At 37.0% G+C, this 18,558-nt stretch overlaps 1 protein-coding gene and 1 long non-coding RNA gene across 3 annotated transcripts; one reads left to right on the forward strand and one right to left on the reverse strand.

The window, feature by feature from the left end:
* The first annotated feature begins 744 nt into the window (after positions 1-744).
* On the forward strand, positions 745-3,668 carry LOC107709768 (uncharacterized). 2 transcript variants are annotated; one of them, XR_001636528.1, is made up of 3 exons: positions 745-999; positions 1,709-1,866; positions 2,978-3,668. It is a non-coding gene; the product is annotated as an uncharacterized LOC107709768 (long non-coding RNA). The 2 variants fall into 2 exon arrangements; XR_001636529.1 differs by having other exon boundaries at positions 1,750-1,866.
* Positions 3,669-7,352: 3,684 nt separating this feature from the next.
* On the reverse strand, positions 7,353-16,942 carry LOC107709769 (phosphoribosyltransferase domain-containing protein 1-like). The gene is made up of 8 exons (XM_016514374.1): positions 16,876-16,942; positions 16,126-16,309; positions 13,639-13,704; positions 8,973-8,990; positions 8,041-8,123; positions 7,829-7,875; positions 7,611-7,687; positions 7,353-7,435 (listed from the first exon to the last, which is right to left on the reverse strand). The coding sequence occupies exons 1-8, from the start codon at positions 16,881-16,883 to the stop codon at positions 7,421-7,423; spliced, it is 498 nt and encodes a 165-aa protein (XP_016369860.1). The 5' UTR covers positions 16,884-16,942; the 3' UTR covers positions 7,353-7,420.
* Positions 16,943-18,558: the final 1,616 nt, after the last annotated feature.

Genomic DNA, 18,558 nt, shown 5'->3' on the forward strand with positions numbered 1-18,558 from the left:
AATGGTCCACTACTTATAATAACAGAATTAACATTTAAATCCTGGTGTTTCCACAGGTTTATGAGTAAAATTGATTGATGTTGGATGTTCATATGCATCTTCTACAAACAGAAATCATTCACAATTCATGCTTAAAACAAGATTATTTTAAGTTTAACGGCAGCATATGTATACAGTGTAAAAAAAAATGAATAAAAGGTTTTTAGAAGTTGTAAATAAAACAATTTATTGGATTACTCCAAATTATTGGAGTATGTCTTACAAGGAGAGTCTTCCTTCACGTTTAATTCAGCGTGTTACTTGCCAGTTTTTCTTGCAATCTAGCCATTTCTTTCAGTATACATTTAATGGTGAGAACAATTAAAAGAGATATTTTTAATGAGAGGACTAAGAAATATGTGGACATCTATCATGGATTACTTGGGTTGTTACCGACATCTGGTGAAAATTTCAAGTCAACAGCACCTAGAAATATATTTACTCAGAAAAATGGTGACGTGTTCAATACTTATTTTACCCGCTGTATATATACACACATTTTGTTATGTTACAGCCTTATTCCAAAATAGATGAAATTCATATTTTTCCTCAAAATTCTACAAACAATAACCCATAATGACAATGTGAAACAAGTTTGTTTGAAATCTTTGGGGGAAAAAAATCACATGTATTCACAGCCTTTGCCATGACACTCAAAATTGAGCTCAGGTGCATCCTGTTTCCACTGATCATCATTGAGATGTTTCTACAACTAGATTGGAGTCCACCTGTGGTAAATTCAGTTGATTGGACATGATTTGTAAATGCACACACCTGTCTATGTAAGGCCCCACAGTCAACAATGCATGTCAGAACACAATCCAATCCAAGCCATGAAGTCCAAGGAATTGTCTAGACCGCCGAGACCGGATTGTATCGAGCCACAGATCTGGAGAAGGAAGTGAATGCTTTCCGGATACACTTGTATATAATGAGTCAGATTATGATTCAAACTAAATGGTGAATGGTGAAACGATTCCTTTCTTTTAGTTCACTGAGAGGCTGTTTTGCTTAAAGGGATAGTTCACCCAAAAATGGAAATTCTGTCATTACTTACTCAAATTACTCACCCTCACATCATTCCAAACCCGTAAGACCTTCGTTCAGCTTTGGAACACAAATTAAGATGTTTTTGATGAAATCCAAGAGCTTTCTGACCCACCATAAGCGACAAGAATCCTACCACGTTCAAGGTACCAAGAATAAAGACAAAATAGTGCATGTGACATTAGTGGTTCAACCGTACTTTTATGAAGCTACAAGAATAGTTTTTGTGTGCAAAAAACTAAAATAACTTATTTAACTATTGATGAACGAAGGTCTTACGGGTTTGGAATGACATGAGGGAGAATGATTAATGACAATTTTCATTTTTGGGCGATCTATCCCTTTAAAGACTCAGTAGTTGACATTTCAGTAGTTAAATTAATTTTATAGTTCAAATGACAAAACTGTGATATGTATTCATCAATAACTGTTTATTCCCCCAATTACTGCCTTTCACAGAAAGTTAGAATGTAAGTTTATGAAATATAGCCTCAACACAAATCATTTAGTTCAACCCACAAATCCAGGCCATTGGCACCTATTGAGAAGTGAAATTGTATCCTCTGTCCCATGGCATACATGTGAAGGTGCAGTGTTTCATTATTGTGTCTTTTGTACGTAGTCTTTTTCTTACCATGCTCCTCTGGTGATGTTGTACCTCAGAGACCCAGCATGAGAAACTCGCCCATCTCTTTGTCTGTCATTCAGCGGATCTTGTTTTAGACTGCTGGGAGAGAGGCCGCCAGGTTCCCACAGAGGTGTAGAGCGTTTATCAGCTAGGTAAGTTAACCGTTCCTAAGTGCTGATGTTGGATAAGAGCAAGCGAGTCACAGCCAAGCCAACAAAGAGTGACTTTGTCAGTTCTGTCACATATACCCAAAATGCCTTTTAATTCAGGGGGACAAGAGGTGGATTTCCCTCCTCTGTAATCTGTAGCTATACATCAGATACTCGAGCTGGAACTAAGAGAGCTCGGTTAGTCCTTCACTTACATGAGGGGCATTTAGCCCATAACACCTATACTGATGCCTGTAACGTTGTACTGTATAGAAAAGCAACATGATACATTGTACATTGTGAATTTGAGATTTGACTGTCTTTTCCTTCTACTTTTTGTAGCTGTACAAAACTGCATGTTAAACCTTTTGCAAATTACAAACCAGTCCCAGCTTGCTGTGTCTGTGAGCGAACTCATACAGCATTTTCTCTGGCCTGCTTTTCCATGTTTTCCTACTGACTTAGCTTTCAGCTCATATAGAAAATGGAAAATATAACTAGAAAAAGAAAATGCATTCCTTATGTATTAATGATCAATTTATTTAATTATTTCTAAATATACAGAATTATATATTGTGTTAATAATATATTACAATATATTGAGTAATACATGGGGAATTGATGCTTTTTAGATCTTGAAAAATATGCGAGTAATATATTTACTTGTATATGCATGTCATTTTATATTCAATAATGCACTTTTTATATAGATGTTCATGGGATAAAATATGGTACTGTGTTTTACACACACACACACACACATTAGAATATATGGTCGCCGTGATTTTGCCAAGTAAGACATGTTCCTGGATCAACATCTTTTGTTGATCCTGGATCATATATGTACTATGTATGTGCAATATGTACACAGTTGTGAGGAAACGATAGATAGATAGATAGATAGATAGATAGATAGATAGAATCACACAGGCCTGCAAAGGGACTGTAAATACACAACAGAAAATTGCTTTCGACAGACCATTTAATGGGATCTTTAAACACAAATAAGCCTCACCGTCTTTTGTAAGACAAATAATAACGCACTTCATGCATTATGACCCACTGACTAATCTAATTCTCTGATCTAATGAAATAAAACGTTTTGTGTCTCCAGTGCAGCACTGCATTCTCCAGTCATGAGGTGCAGTAACTGATGGCAGATGGTGGCTGTTGGCATTTGTACCCGGCTGGCGCCCAGACTGAGTCATGGAAAGCTCGGTGTGAGGCACAAACAGCTCTCACTCGACACTTTAAACCAACCATGTAGGACAATATCATAACCAGACTCAAAAAATAATTTTTTGACAGTGGATTAGACCATATAGTTTCATATGTCACATATAAGAAGAATCATTGTAAGGTCACCTTGGGTTGTGTTATCTAATGTCCTTGAAGGTGTTAGCGTCCGTTTTGCTTACTTATTGAATTCAAGAGCCAGACTTTTCAAGCGGATTGCCTGTAGGACAGCAGATCCAAAGCAGATGAGCAGAAACGAGATTTTTCAGGATTCTCAGGGAACATCAGCTTTGAGTTCTGTATTAGCGCAGTAAATTTCCAGTGAATTCATTGCTTGTCTGAGATGTGAGATAACCACAGCAGGTTGTAAAGTAAATCAAACCCTGATGTTGGTTTTGTCTGGTTGTACACTGACAAAGAGGTCAAACCCCAGGCAAAACACTGGGGAAAACGGCACCATCCAAAGTTTCAATAGAAATTGATTTATTTAGGGCTTTTCAGATGTTCTTTATTTAGCGCTAGTTTGTAGTGTGCAAATACATCTTTCTGGAACCAAACAAAAAAGCTGAAGGCGTGTATTTATTTGTTTGTTTGTTGTCATATTGTTTTGAACATAAAAAAATACATTATTTTTGTGTTCTTTGTAGAAGACAGTACTCAAAGAAAACAATGCATTGTTTTCTTTATTAATATTCTTTAATAACATTACCTGTTTATTTTTATTGCAAAGATCAGGTTTTATCAATTTTATCCACCGAACAGCTACAACATTAAAACCACTAATATTGCGTAAGTTCATTTCGTGCTTCCAAAACAGCTCTGATGTGTCAAGGCATGGACTCCACAAGACCTCTGAACTTGTCCTGTTTCTAGCACCATAAGCAGCAGATCCTTAAAATTCTGTAAGTTGTGAGTTAAATCTTCTGTAGCCTCTGAAGGGCAGTACTAAATGAAAAAAATATGGTATTTTGGCGAAATAAGAAAAATGTACACCTCTCCATTCTGTTCAAAAGTTTTCACCCCCCCAGCTCTTAATGCATCGCTTTCCCTTCTGGAGCATTTGAACCTTCTGTAATAGTTGCATATGAGTCCCTCAGTGTGAAAAGATGGATCTCAAAATCATAGGCATTGTTGGACAGGGTTCAAATACACAAAAATGCTGCAAAACCAAATAATTTGTGGGACCTGAAGGATTTTTCTGAAGAACAGCAGGCAGTTTAACTGTTCAGGACAAACAAGGGACTTATGAACAGCGATCACTAAAAAAACCCCAGCTGCGATTCATTCAGGTAAGGGGAATCAAGGGGATGTAAACTTTTGAACGGGGTAATTTTTATAAATTCAACTATTATTGTCTCTTGTGGACTACATGTAAACATCTTTTATGTGAAATATCAGTACTACAGTACAAAAAATACAATAACATGCATTTTGTATGAGATATATATATATATATATAAACATGTTTTTTAAAGCCTGAGATGGTGGGATAGACTTCAGTATCCAAGAAATTGTTGGAAGGATATACAACTTGTTTATGCTATTAATCTGTAATGTCTCCTCAACAGATGGAATATATCTGCTACACCCTGATGTCTGTTACAAAGACATCAAGAAATCACTGACATTTTATTGACAAGGAACTATTGCAATATCATTACACTTTTAAAAACAATGAAAAGAAAGAAGTGTTGTCATCACCAAACCAGCAAGCATTTTGTATGCTTGAAAAGTATAAGATGTCTTCTGTGGAATGTATGGTCTGTCAAACAAATATCTTCTAAATAGGACAAACATGAACAGCTGGGCTCTTATACAGCATATAAAATGGCACACATTAAGTCTGTTTTCCACATCATATCACGTTAGTACTGTGATGTGACTTTACCCAATTCATGCAGAATATATTATATAGTATTTCAAACATAATGCAGCATGTCAGTTACAGATATCAGATTTGAGAGATCAGATTTATCTCTGATTTGAGAGCACAGGAGTCTTGTCAAAACGAGTTTTTCATCTGTTATGGTAATATAAATGTCCATTCCTCTTGAAAGAGGTGTTTTGTCACACTTTATATTTCTGTTTCCCCATCTCACTGATGACGCAGATGTGCTGTGAAGGGGAAGAAATCGCTTACGTGAGTCGAGCAATAAATAAAGCAGAAAATAAAACTGTAGAAATAACGCAGCAAAGCGTTTGCTTCTGCTTGTCTGCAGTGTGACAGAAAAATGTTTTCCATCACATTTACAACTGCAGGAGGGGCTTGTACACGTAATGTGGGAGGCTGATTAGAGTTTTCTAGGAAAGATGAATGCTGTGCTGCATGCCAGATTTCATTTAGATGTTCACCAAGTCCCGCTCAACACTCAGCGCTGACATTCAAGCTACAGGTTTAGATGACTGTGAAGATCATGTCTTATATAATGTTGTATGACAAGCTTTGATGTGGGTAGGCCTTTTTGTGCAGCTTTAAACCTTTTCCTTTTTTTTCTGGCTATAATTTCAGGTTTTTGGTTGTGTTGTGTTTTGATGTATTTGAAACAAATTAAGTCAATGTTGTTAAGTTGGGCTATTCCAAGGGGTAAAAGTTTGGCCCTGCTGGTAAATAACTACACCATATGAACCTATTTTTACGAGGAGGCGATATTGCACAAATTCATACAATCTGATCATATTGAAATGATTTAAAGGGGTCATATGATGCGATTTCAAGTTTTTCTTTCTCTTTGGAGTGTTACAAGCTGATTGTGCATAGATAAGATCCCTGAAGTTGCAAAGACTAAAGTCTCAAAACCAAAGAGATATTCTTTATCAAAGTTAAGACTCTGCAAAATAATGATCTTTAAAAAAGCATCATATGACCCCTTTAAAGGAGTGTCTATTTACACTATTTACCTTGTTGGCAGAGGCTATTTACACTAACTCCGCCCACCAACTTGTGGTTGGGCTCTACAACATTACAAAAAAGGCCTGCTGAATAACAGTTACAGTGGTAGGTGGTAAATCACGTAGCAGTGACTTTTTGACGCGATCAACCTGAGTTCAAATCTGCCTTTTGCCGAACTCCTCCTCCTCCCTTTTCACATCACATATCAGACTGGAAAGGCATTTATTTTCAATAAAATTAACGAAGAAAACAAAGTGCCTCATGGGTGTTTATCGGTTAGGGCTACGGGGCAGGTGTAGGGATGGCTTTATTGTCCCAAGAAGAGACAATAAAAATGTAATAATTTTAATAAAAATTATTTACACTCAATATATTTTTATTGCATACTGTTTTATAATGTACTACAATACTGAGGTGCAAATATCTGCCAGTTGCACTAAGTAGTATAAATAGCATCTAACTAATATTATTGCAAAGAAAATGCTACTATTTTTAAATAGTGTAAAAAGAGTCTATCGCTATTTGCACTTAGTGTAAACAGCATCCATCACTTAGAAAATATGCTATTTTCACTTAGTGTAAATAGCATCTGTTGCCACTGCCTTTGTACAAAAAAAAGTAAGCATCAAGTTCCATGCCTTAACGTGGGGCTTAAGCTGATGATACAAAAAAGTATGAAATAAATTACACTCATTCATACAAATTAGCCATCAATTTGCCAAACTGTAAAATAGTTACGAATTGCTAAGGGAGTGAGTTGCATTTTCCTGTGGCTCCAGAAATAAGTGTCATGTTATACTGTACCTGTTTAAAGGTCTGTCCACACCAAGAATAATTATAATGATAAATATAACAATAATTATATTAGCATCCACACCAACGCACAATATTGTTCTGTTTAATATAAGCGTGCACTGCTGCTTTAAGTTCTAAAGCGTTTTAAAGTTGTGTGGATTCTGATTGCTGTCCATGTTTTTATCATTCATCAGATGGAAAAAAAATCATTTTGAAAATGATTCAATTGATATCATTCCTGTGTCGATATCGTTATAGCTGTGATGTGGACTTCCCTATCCTCATAGAATTGGAACAATAATTAAAACTTTATAGTTTTCATTGTTGTTAAAGCTATTGTCCTTGGTAAAAATGGGTCTTGAGACTTTTATTTTGAAAGATATTTATGTTCCATTGTTTCTGTTTTCTTCCTGTGTTTGAGTTTGCTTCCATAGTTACTATTATGTTTTCATGGTTTCTGATTATGTTCACCTGTGTCTTGTTTAGTTCCTCATTTACCTCTGAAAATATCTAGCCTTGTGTTTCTCTTCAGTTTTCTGGTAATTGTCTTAGTTTTGTAAAGCTGTTTGGTTGCTGTTTTCATCTTGAATTATCTTCTTGATTTAAATAAAATACTGCTGTATATAAATCTTCATTTCAGCTAACTCCTTCCTGCAATGTTACAAACAGAGTTCTGGATCAAAAAACTAGGTACTACCATGATACCAAGTCCAAAAAACAACAACTGTACTCTCTATGGTACTTTTTGTGGGGTTTCAAAATCAAAGTTTCTCATCATTTTATTTCTAAAATGTCATAGAATTAAAAAAAATAGACATGAACTTACATTGAGGTCTCTGAAGTACTCGTTGTAGTCCAGAGCGTAACCCACCACAAAACGATTAGGAATGACAAATCCAACATCTGCAGAGAAACATAAATAACCAGATCACACTAATCGCAGTCATGTTCAGATAATCTCTCTATCCCCTGTGTGATATTGTGATTCATTACGGCCCATTTCTGCAGGCCAGAAGTAGTGTTTGAGCACCCTTGATCACTCACAGTCTGGGAGCTCCGCCGTCCCGTGAGGAACCCTCTTCACCAGCAGCCTGAGTGAGGAGACACAGGGACACATTAACATCATTAACGAAACCCTTAACCTCCATTAGATCTCATTCAGAATGATGAAAATGTCACAATCTGCCTCTCTAGATTTGTTCTCAGGCTGTGCATCCTCTTACAGTGTTTTAAAGTAATTCCCCCTCTGATCTCACCCTGCAGCTTTAACCATTTTGGGCTGGAAAGTCTCCACGTGCTGTAGAAGGGCTCTCATGGTCTTTCCTGTGTCCACTATTGCCTGTGAGGAAATGAATACATATACGATTACACTGGAATGGATATATGGTGATACATGAGACAAAAGCTCTGTTCTAATAAGCTGGCTATTTGAATTCTGTCTTCCTGTGGAGTTCTGCAGGTGCAGATTCCATGTGGGTTTGCTCATAAGTGATTACTTGTACCCCACATAAAGAGCAAGTTTGCAAGCCATACAAATGTCATTCTTTACATGAAGCACACAAGAAAAATTCACAATTGACCTCAAAAGAGTTTGACGTTTTGAAGCTAACAATGCATGCATTCTGACAGCTTCATGTCTTTAGTGCAGCTATAATATGATGCTTTTTATAACAGAGCTTATTTTTCAGAGTAAGAGAAAATGAGTGTTTAACTTACAAATGAACCACACAGTAAATAAAAGAAGAATGGAAATTGGCACACAACTCATAATGAGAGTTTATAACAATGAACAAAACAGACCCAAAGGTTACGGGAAAAAAGATCAACAGCACTGTTTGTATTTAATGCAACAGCTCATGTGATAGAGTGATCTACACGGGTGATTTCAGACTGGAAAATGTCTGAAATGAAATCAGATCTGAAAGGAAAATACCTTTCTACTCTATTGTTTTCCAGACACAACCCAGACTACCCTGTACATGTGCAATGGGAATTATTCATAACAACCTCTGTTTGCTTCTCTCTTGTACTTTTATTTCAGCTGGCTTATCGTGTGTTTTTATGATTGTTTTCTATTTTTTCACCTTAAATATAATTACAATTCATCCGTGTTGTGATAACATTTAATGAACGTATATGCATACTTTTTAAACATGCAATAAACACACACACATACACACCATCTTACCTCGACAATCAAGACATTCTGTATGGCATGTGGAGAGAGAGAGAGAGAGAGACAGAGAGAGAGAGAGAGAGAGAGAGAGTGTGTCGAATTTAGAGAATGCAAACATTTTAAACAACATCCAAAAAAGAATCCGGATATCATCAGAAAAATGACATGGACTTCAGTTACATATAATGATTAATATAATGCCACATTAACAGTTTCATTTAGACTTTTGGTTCATTTATTCATATTTTAACCCTTTTTTCATATCATAAGAACTTAATGGGTCATGTATTTTCTTGTACACCTACTGTATCTGGTATAAATGTATTTTGGACAAGCTGTAGAAATGTGATACTAATGTATATTGTAAATGTAATAAATGTATTCCTGTGATCATTTCTCCAGAATCTTCAGTGTCACATGATCCTTCAGAAATAATTCTAATATGCTGTTTTACTGCTTATGAAACACTTATTATTATTATTATCAATGTTCAAAACAACTGTGGTGCTTAATATTGTTGTGGAAACTATGATACTTTTCTAGTCCTGGTAGTTCAGAAATGTATCAGCTTTACAAGGTCTCAGAACTCTTCTGAAGGGACACAATGATGTGGTTTGTTGTTGAAAAAATCAGCCTTAGAAGCTGTATGAACTTTCTCACTAAACACACTAACACATTTAACAGTCTGCTGTTAGAACAACCCCTGATCCAAGATCCATACAGATACACAATCAATTCATCAGACCCCCTGATACAGTGTAATCATGAAAATCACACACAAACTGCTACAGGGAAAATTATTACACAACTAGTTTGAATGTTCTAGGCTGTGTGTGTGTGTGTGTGTGTGTGTGTGTTTGTTCTGGAATTTTATACATTTGACTTGTTGGAACATATTAAGGCTGGCTTCACGCATTGTACTGAGAGCGGGTGTACTATTAAAACAAAACAATTTAATTCCTTTGCATTTACAGAGAAGTGGAATGGAATCTTAATAGCATGACTAGGTTTTTCTTTTTTTTTTATGAATGGTCTTGCTTCCAGGATGTTTGCTCATAGCTGTTAACCAGCTGGATACTAGGAAATTACTATGTGGTTAATATGATGTTGCTCTAAAGTTTTTTAGTGTACTCCAAGGCAGTTGCTAGGGCATTCTGGGTAGTAGGATGTTGCTTGGTGATATGGATATTAGAGTGTTCTAATTGGTTGTTTACTGGCCCAAGTCAAAAGGGTCCACTTCTAAGTCTCTAAGATATTTTAAGGGGCTTTCGCTTTGGGTGGTTATAGGAACTCAGTTACAGGAACTAGCCACCAGTGCAGTTCCCCGGGTACTAAATGTTGGTTGCATTGGTTGAACTGATGTAAGCTGGGCATTCAACATCGTCAACAAATGGACGATGGAGGACAGAGAAGTGCCTGGACTTTGGTATCAGTCCATCTTTTTTTAAATTTCTGATTGTAAGGTTTTATATTGAAATTAATTGAGTTTGAAAAATTTGCCAAACAATGAAGTGCCTTTACATTTAAGAAAAGACCTGAGGCAAACCAAGCAGCTTTCTGTCAAAATCCACTTTTGCTAGTTTAACGATGGGAAAAATGGTAGACGTGCCCGGCGCATGGTCTAAAAGGGTTGTCCCTATTCTCTTAATGAGTAATGGGTGTGTTTTGGGCATAACGTGCAATAAACCAATCAGAGTCTCATCTCCCATTCCCTTTAAGAGCCAGTTGCACTCGTGCCATGGTGGATTCGCTATTTACACGGCAGAATTTGCAAGCGCAAAGACTTGAACGCGTCTCCAGAAAGGAAACGGAGCTGCTCGTGCGTGAGGAAATAGGTAGCCTAATTCTGATACATGTAATGACTATCCATTATGACATGTAGGCATTTTTATATTTATGTAGCCTACACAATAATAATCTTTTACATTGTAATACTTTAATTTTTAATATTTGGTATGCTTGTGTGCTGCTGTGCGTCCCTGAGTGTGTAATAAGCAGAGTGTACGCGTGCTGTGGACCCACCTATACTAACGTGCTCTTTAAATAACAAAAAAACTACTGCGACAAGTAAAATAGACTGCGCCATTGACCAACTAAAACCTGGTCTAAAGTCAATGGCGCAGTCTATTTTAGTTGCCTCAAAATAGGAATACGCGAGCAATGTGCCTGAACACACTGAGTGTGTAATAAGCAGAGTGTACGCGCGCTGTGGACCCGCCTATACTAACGCGCTCTTTAAATAACAAAAAAACTACTGCGGCATTGACTTTAGACCAGGTTTTAGTTGGTCAATGGCAAAGTCTAATTTAGTTGCCTCAAAATAGCAATACGCGAGCAAAGCGCCTGAACACACTTCGTTTTCAGACCAGCACGCCCATGGGCGCACAAATGGGCGCAAATGCATTTGCTATTTAAACAGCATGGCGCAGGATGTGAAAATGATAACTGCGTCAGGCTGAAACTAGCAAAAAACACTTGTGATACCATATCACTTGTGAAAAAACAGCATTGTGCCAGGTGTATAATAGGGCCCACTCTGTGTAAACTACAAAGATGACTATTTGGAAAATGCCAAGGTGACATCGCCAACTACTGGCCTGGCATGGATAATACAGAGTTTTTAGCACAGACTGTAAAAAAAGATGGACCACGCATCTCTATTTCCTTCCATTATAGAAAAGTGAAGCCAAAACATCCCAGTATGGAAGCTGTCATCTTGGATGATGTCATTTGGAGCCAGAGTCTGTGCAATAGTGGTTCATTTGGAGGCAGAGTCTGTGCAGTAGTGGTTCATTTGGAGGCAGAGTTTGCGCAGTAGTGGTTCATTTGGAGCCAGAGTCTGTGCAGTAGTGGTTCATTTGGAGGCTGAGTTGGAGCCAGAGTCTGCTCAGTAGTGGTTCATTTGGAGCCCGAGTCTGCGCAGTAGTGGTTCATTTGGAGCCCGAGTATATGCAGTAGTGGTTCATTTGGAGCCTGAGTATATGCAGTAGTGATTAATTTGGAGCCCGAGTATATGCAGTAGTGATTCATTTGGAGGCCAAGTCTGTTCAGTAGTGGTTCATTTGGAGCCAGAGTCTGCGCAGTAGTGGTTCATTTGGAGCCTGAGTCATTGCAGTAGTGGTTCATTTGAACGCTGAGTCTGTTCAGTAGTGGTTCATTTGGACGCTGAGTCTGTTCAGTAGTGGTTCATTTGGAGGCAGAGTCTGCGCAGTAGTGGTTCATTTGGAGGCAGAGTCTGCGCAGTAGTGGTTCATTTGGAGGGCGAGGCTGCACAGTAGTGGTTCATTTAGAGGCCGAGTCTTTGCAGTAGTGGAGCATTTGGGCGCTGAGTCTGTTCAGTAGTGGTTCGTTTGGAGGCAGAGCATTCCAGTAGTGGTTCATTTGGACGCTGAGTCTGTTCAGTAGTGGTTCATTTGGACGCTGAGTCTGTTCAGTAGTGGTTCATTTGGAGGCAGAGTCTGCTCAGTGGTGGTTAATTTGGAGGCAGAGTCAGAGGCCGCGTCTTTGCAGTAGTGGTGCATTTGCACGCTGCCTCCTGTTCATTTGGAGGCAGAGTCTGCGCAGTAGTGGTTCATTTGGAGGCCGAGGCTGTTCAGTGGTGGTTCATTTGGAGCCAGATTCTGCGCAGTAGTTGTTCATTTGGAGCCTGAGTATATGCAGTAGTGGTTCATTTGGAGCCCGAGTATATGCAGTAGTGGTTCATTTGGAGGCCGAGTCTGCACAGTAGTGGTTCATTTAGAGGCCGAGTCTTTGCAGTAGTGGTGCATTTGGACGCTGAGTCTGTTCAGTAGTGGTTCATTTGGAGGCAGAGTCTACGCAGTAGTGGTTCATTTGGAGGCAGAGTCTGTTCAGTAATTGTTCATTTGGAGCCAGAGTCTGCACAGTAGTGGTTCATTTGGAGCCCGAGTCTATTCAGTAGTTGTTCATTTGGAGCCAGAGTCTGTACAGTAGTGATTTATTTGAAACCAGAGTATGTGCAATAGTGATTCATTTGGAGGCCGAGTCTGTTCAGTAGTGATTCATTTGGAGGCCGAGTCTGTTCAGTAGTGGTTCATTTGGAGCCCGAGATTGCGCAGTAGTGGTTCATTTGGAGCCAGAGTCTGCTCAGTAGTGGTTCATTGATTCATTTGGAGGCCGTATCTGTGCAGTAGTGATTCATTTGGAACTTGAGTATGTATATATATACCGAGCATGATAAGAACTACCTAAATAAAATGATGGAAACGTAACGTAAAATGAAGTGTAAAAGTGTAATTTTTGGGGGGGGGGCTTACATCCCATTCATTTAAATGGAGAGGGTGGAGTTTTTGACCTATACTGGGTTTTGTACTGTACTTGGTTTTTAGTTGTTTTTGTGAACAGGGATCATTTTGACAACGTTGTCGTCTGTATATGAATCTTTTCAAAAATGCAAAGGAATAACTTTTTATACATTTTTAGTACAATTGTTGTCATGTAAATGTACCTATCCTAAGAAAAGTAATACCAACTCTGTTCAAAAAGCCACAATCTGATTTGAGGTATCATTCATGTTTGTATCATTGGTACATTTAATAGGGGTTGTTCAAATCACTATCCCTAAATACTGCATGAGCAATATTGCCTTAATCACTGATAATAACGCTCATTTTAATGCTTTCTTATTACCCAAAAAAAAAAAAAAAAACTGGTACAATACCTTCCCTTTCAGCATGGAGAGGTCATCTGGTCCAATAATGTGCATATCTTCAGTGGACTGGTCATTCTGTAAAACACACAGTGAGGAAAACACAGAGATGGACGTTAAAAGGCCCCTACTGTGGCCCTGTCAGCACATATGATCTTACAGTCTCTACTGTACAGAGCATGAGGACACAATCGACTGCTGTATGCCGGACAGAAGCTGCTTTTGTCTGATGAGACAATTGGGTTGCGTCCTCTGCTCAGGGTCAAGTTGATCTTCTGTGAAGGGGTGAAGTGGCTCTTCTGTGCTTGAGATGAAAGTTCTGGTTTCGGTTGTGTTCAGACAGGAAGTGGAGCCACTGGCTGATGGACTAGAGGCTCCTCAGGGGCCCATGAGTAAATCACCCGACTTTGAAGACCCACCCAGCCATGACAGAACAATTTGACCTTTACTGTATCCTCAGAGTGGATTCTCTTTGTGTATTTCAGTTGTAGATAGACACTTATTTTGATAATATGTACTAAAAGACAAGTTTGATTACTATAGTGGTGTTATTTGCATTTAAAGACGCACACGCGCGCACACACACACACACACACACACGCACACACACACAAAGGCATGTCTTTGGACTAAATTGTGCAAACAGCGCCATCTGCTGACTAATCAGTCAGTTAGCTGATGATGTATTTAAAAGAATCGGTTCTTAAATAATTGATGGATTAGCAAAGGATTTGTAAATGTGAGAATATTGGGAGCATAGACTGTGAAGGTGAGTGAAATCACTGCAAAAAACACTTCATATTAATAACCTAACAGAAACATGTTGATAAAACAGTAGCATTTAACTAAAATATGTACTAAACAATGAATTTGAATGGGTGAATCAGTCATTTTGAACCAATTCATCAAAGGGATCAATTTATAAGGTCCCAGACTAAAACATTTATTAATATTGTTTATTAGAGGCATTTTCTGTTTTTGTCTTTATTTGTGTAAATAAATAAATTTGTGTGCGGTGTTTGCATTTAAAGACGCACACGCGCGCACACACACACACACACACACACACACACACACAAAGGCATGTCTTTGGACTAAATTGTGCAAACAGCGCCATCTGCTGACTAATCAGTTAGTTAGCTGATGATGTATTTAAAAGAATCGGTTCTTAAATAATTGATGGATTAGCAAAGGATTTGTAAATGTGAGAATATTGGGAGCAAAGACTGTGAAGGTGAGTGAAATCACTGCAAAAAACACTTCATATTAATAACCTAACAGAAACATGTTGATAAAACAGTAGCATTTAACTAAAATATGTACTAAACAATGAATTTGAATGGGTGAATCAGTCATTTTGAACCAATTCATCAAAGGGATCAATTTATAAGGTCCCAGACTAAAACATTTATTAATATTGTTTATTAGAGCCATTTTCTGTTTTTGTCTTTATTTGTGTAAATAAATAAATTTGTGTGCGGTGCTTTTTTCCGTTCTGATTTTAATGTTAAAGTTTTACTAATTGTGTTGTGTGTTTTTGCCGTTTTTAATGTTTTTTATTATTATTTTGTATTTTAGTTTCAGTTTTAGTTATTTTAGTAGGCTACGTCAAATTAAACTGCATGAAAATTAGACAATACTGTATCTGAAATAAAAAAAATAATAAAATAAAATAAAACTTTCTCTATATTAGGCCTATTTAAGTTTTTTTTTATTTAATTTAATTTAATGTTTTTTATTTATTTATTTATTTTTTGAGTAAGCCTAAAGATTCAAACCCGACCTTATATTGGGTACAGAGCATCCATTCATTCTCTGAAAATTTCAATTTGCATGAATATTAGCTCACAGCATACTCATTTTTACATTTATTTTGTTAATCCAATAATGTGTGAAAAATTTTGGCAGTTCGATCAAATAATGAATCAAAAAGACAATGTTACCTTGTCTGATGTTGATCCTTACACACTGGAATGAATGAATGAATCAAGAATTCATCCAAGCTCTATAGGCCTACCGTAGATTTTGGCAAATGTAGAAATGTAGTACATTGTATATCATCCATATATCTTGGGCATTTTCATTTGGACAATGTCCATACTGTGCACAATATACATATTGCATACAACAGAAATAATACAGTAGCGTAGATAGAAATATGCTATTTTTAGCACATGCACTTACTTTTCTAAATAGCATGCATGCAGCTATAGAGCGCCATCTGCTGATTACAGACAATGATGGCCTCTTTAATTCTGAGCATTTACAAAATGTTAGTTTGCAGTGTATTATTATTATTATTATTATTATTTTCCAGTTTGCTCATTTCTGGGATTAAAAAAAAGAGAGTTCATTTGAGGGGTGTGTTTTTATCTGAACTAAACTATCTGAACACTTTTAGTACTCATGTGTTGTAGATATACACTAAGGAACATGACTCTCTGCTATCAAACAGAAATAGTTTTGGCTATTATGCTTATGATTTCTGTGTTTCCTCACCAGATAGCTCTTGAAGCGGATGAACTCTACTCTGGTGGTTAGTCTTCTGTTGGCGCTGTGGCTCTGAGCTTTAATCGACTCCACCAGGTCAGAACAGAACTTGTATCCTCCCTTCAGAACACACAGAACCATCAGATCATGATGTCCGATGTCTTCAAGGATATCTCTGGCCAGACACTCGATCCTACAAATCACATTAGATCACAATGTCACAAACTGTGAGTGTGTGTGTGTGTGAGGAGGTCATGCGATTTCAGAAATTAGATTTAAGGGTCACATGAAGCTAATAGGGCGAGTTGTAAATCAACCCAATTTTCTTTGGAATGTGATTGTGGAGCTTGGAAAGCACAAGACTAAACAATGATGCCAATGAATAGTTCAGAATATAAACTTTCCTTTTTTTTTCAATACAAAGGAAAGCACAAATATTTAATGGCATTTAGCAATATTGTTTATGGTTTTCAATACAAAATTACAGACATATTTAAGTAACATAAATATTTAGTAGTTAGAAGAAAAAATCACTATGAGTTCTTATTAATATCTTAATTGCTTCTCATAAACATTTTGCTTAAGTACTCCGCTCCTCAGATTTCCACTATTCAGTATAACTGCAATACTACATTTGAATGAGACAAATTAATAGAGCATGAGAGAGAATGCATGTGCATTTCAATAATCGCTGCCTTATATTTTTTATGTACAGCGTTTGTTGTGGAGGAGGTGATCTGTGTCCATCAGAGTGTTTACCTGTTCATAATGACTCCATGAGGGATGTACACACACTCCAGATCACCCCGGTAATGCTCAGGATAATTAAACAGCTCCAAACTGTAACCTGCCCAGCCGTCTTTAATCTAAACCAACAACCAGAGACAGAATAGAAAATTAAACAGTTTTATAGTAGGGATTAGTGTAAGTAGAATGACAAAATGCAAAAAGAAAATCACTAAGTGAGAATGCTAATTCAACAAGCTTTTAGGTCTAATTGTAATGAACAAAATCCAACATGTTAGGCATATTTACCACAACGCCTGGTTCTTTTCTCTGGTCAGCTGCCATGTCAGTGCTCGTATGTGTGAGAGTGAATTAAACTGCGATACTTACTGAGAGAGGACCAGACGCTTGTGCACCCACCCATTTTACATGAGTAAACAGAGTGGGAGGTGTTTAGAATGTTTTCATTATCAAAATATTTTCCTTTTTGATAGACATGGGCAAAGTTTTTTTTACATTTTTTTTATGGCTTTAGAAATAGTATTTTGTTCTTTCACATGCGTCACATTAGATGTTTAACTGATGTCATGCTGCTCATTACTGGAGAACAGATACTTTAGAATCTCCTTCATGAAAGACTCGCTTATTGCTCTGAATTTTCTGAAATACTCTGAATGCAAAGATACAGTAATCTAAGTGTTATAATGTTTGTCCTGACAAGAGTATAACACTACATTGTAATAAAATTACTACTAATCAACACCAATGCATATTTCCTGATAATTACAATATTCAACAAGAGAGAGAGAGAGAGAGAAAAAAAGTAGGTTCAACAAACAATTTTACACTTCTGATCAAAACTTTGTAAGATTTTAATTGTTTATGTATTCATTCATTCATGATCAAATAAATGCAGCCTTGGTGATAAATGTTCTGATAAAACATTAAGACATTATTATATTTTTTTGAATAATATTCACTGATGAATCATGAACAAGAACAGAAACATACCTTATTAAAGGGGTCATATGATGTTGCTAAGAAGAACATTATTTTGTGTATTTGGTGTAATGAAATGTGTTTATGCGGTTTAAAGTTAAAAAAACAACAACATTATTTTCCACATACTGTACATTATTGTTTCTCCTCTATGCCCCGCCTTTCTGAAACACGTTGATTTTTACAAAGCTCATCGGTCTGAAAACTTTAAGAAAATAAATGTGGTTCATTTTGATTTCATGTTGAGTTTAAATGGATTAAATCGCTCAGAGACTATTGAGTTGATCTAAAGCGATCTTTATTGCACTCAGACGTATTGTTGTAAAGCTCTTCAGAAGCCTTTCAAAATATTTCTGAAGTACCATAAGAGAGGACAAGCAAAGACACTGTGGCAGTTTTGCCCGTTTCAAATGTTGTTCTTGGATATTTGCTGAATTCAGGGCGACTAGCTAACATCATGCTCAGTTATTAGCAATGTAGATGGTTTTGTGTCGCTCAATCAGCTCAATATCTTTCTCCAGCTGCTTCATTTCCTGCTCCAGACGCTCCTTCCTATATTTTTTTGGAGCTGTGTCTGTGACAACAGAGAGGCCTTGGTACTGGTGATGAAGCTCGTCCCAGTTCTTCTTCAGAGCCTGCCAAAATCAAGTCATCAGACATTTCTAGCAATATAAAAAGTAGGCTATTGTATAATTCTTATACACTACCATTCAAAAG

This window comes from Sinocyclocheilus rhinocerous, unplaced genomic scaffold, assembly GCF_001515625.1.
Source record: "Sinocyclocheilus rhinocerous isolate Xijiao unplaced genomic scaffold, SAMN03320098_v1.1 scaffold1588, whole genome shotgun sequence".
Taxonomy (NCBI): Eukaryota; Metazoa; Chordata; class Actinopteri; order Cypriniformes; family Cyprinidae; genus Sinocyclocheilus; species Sinocyclocheilus rhinocerous.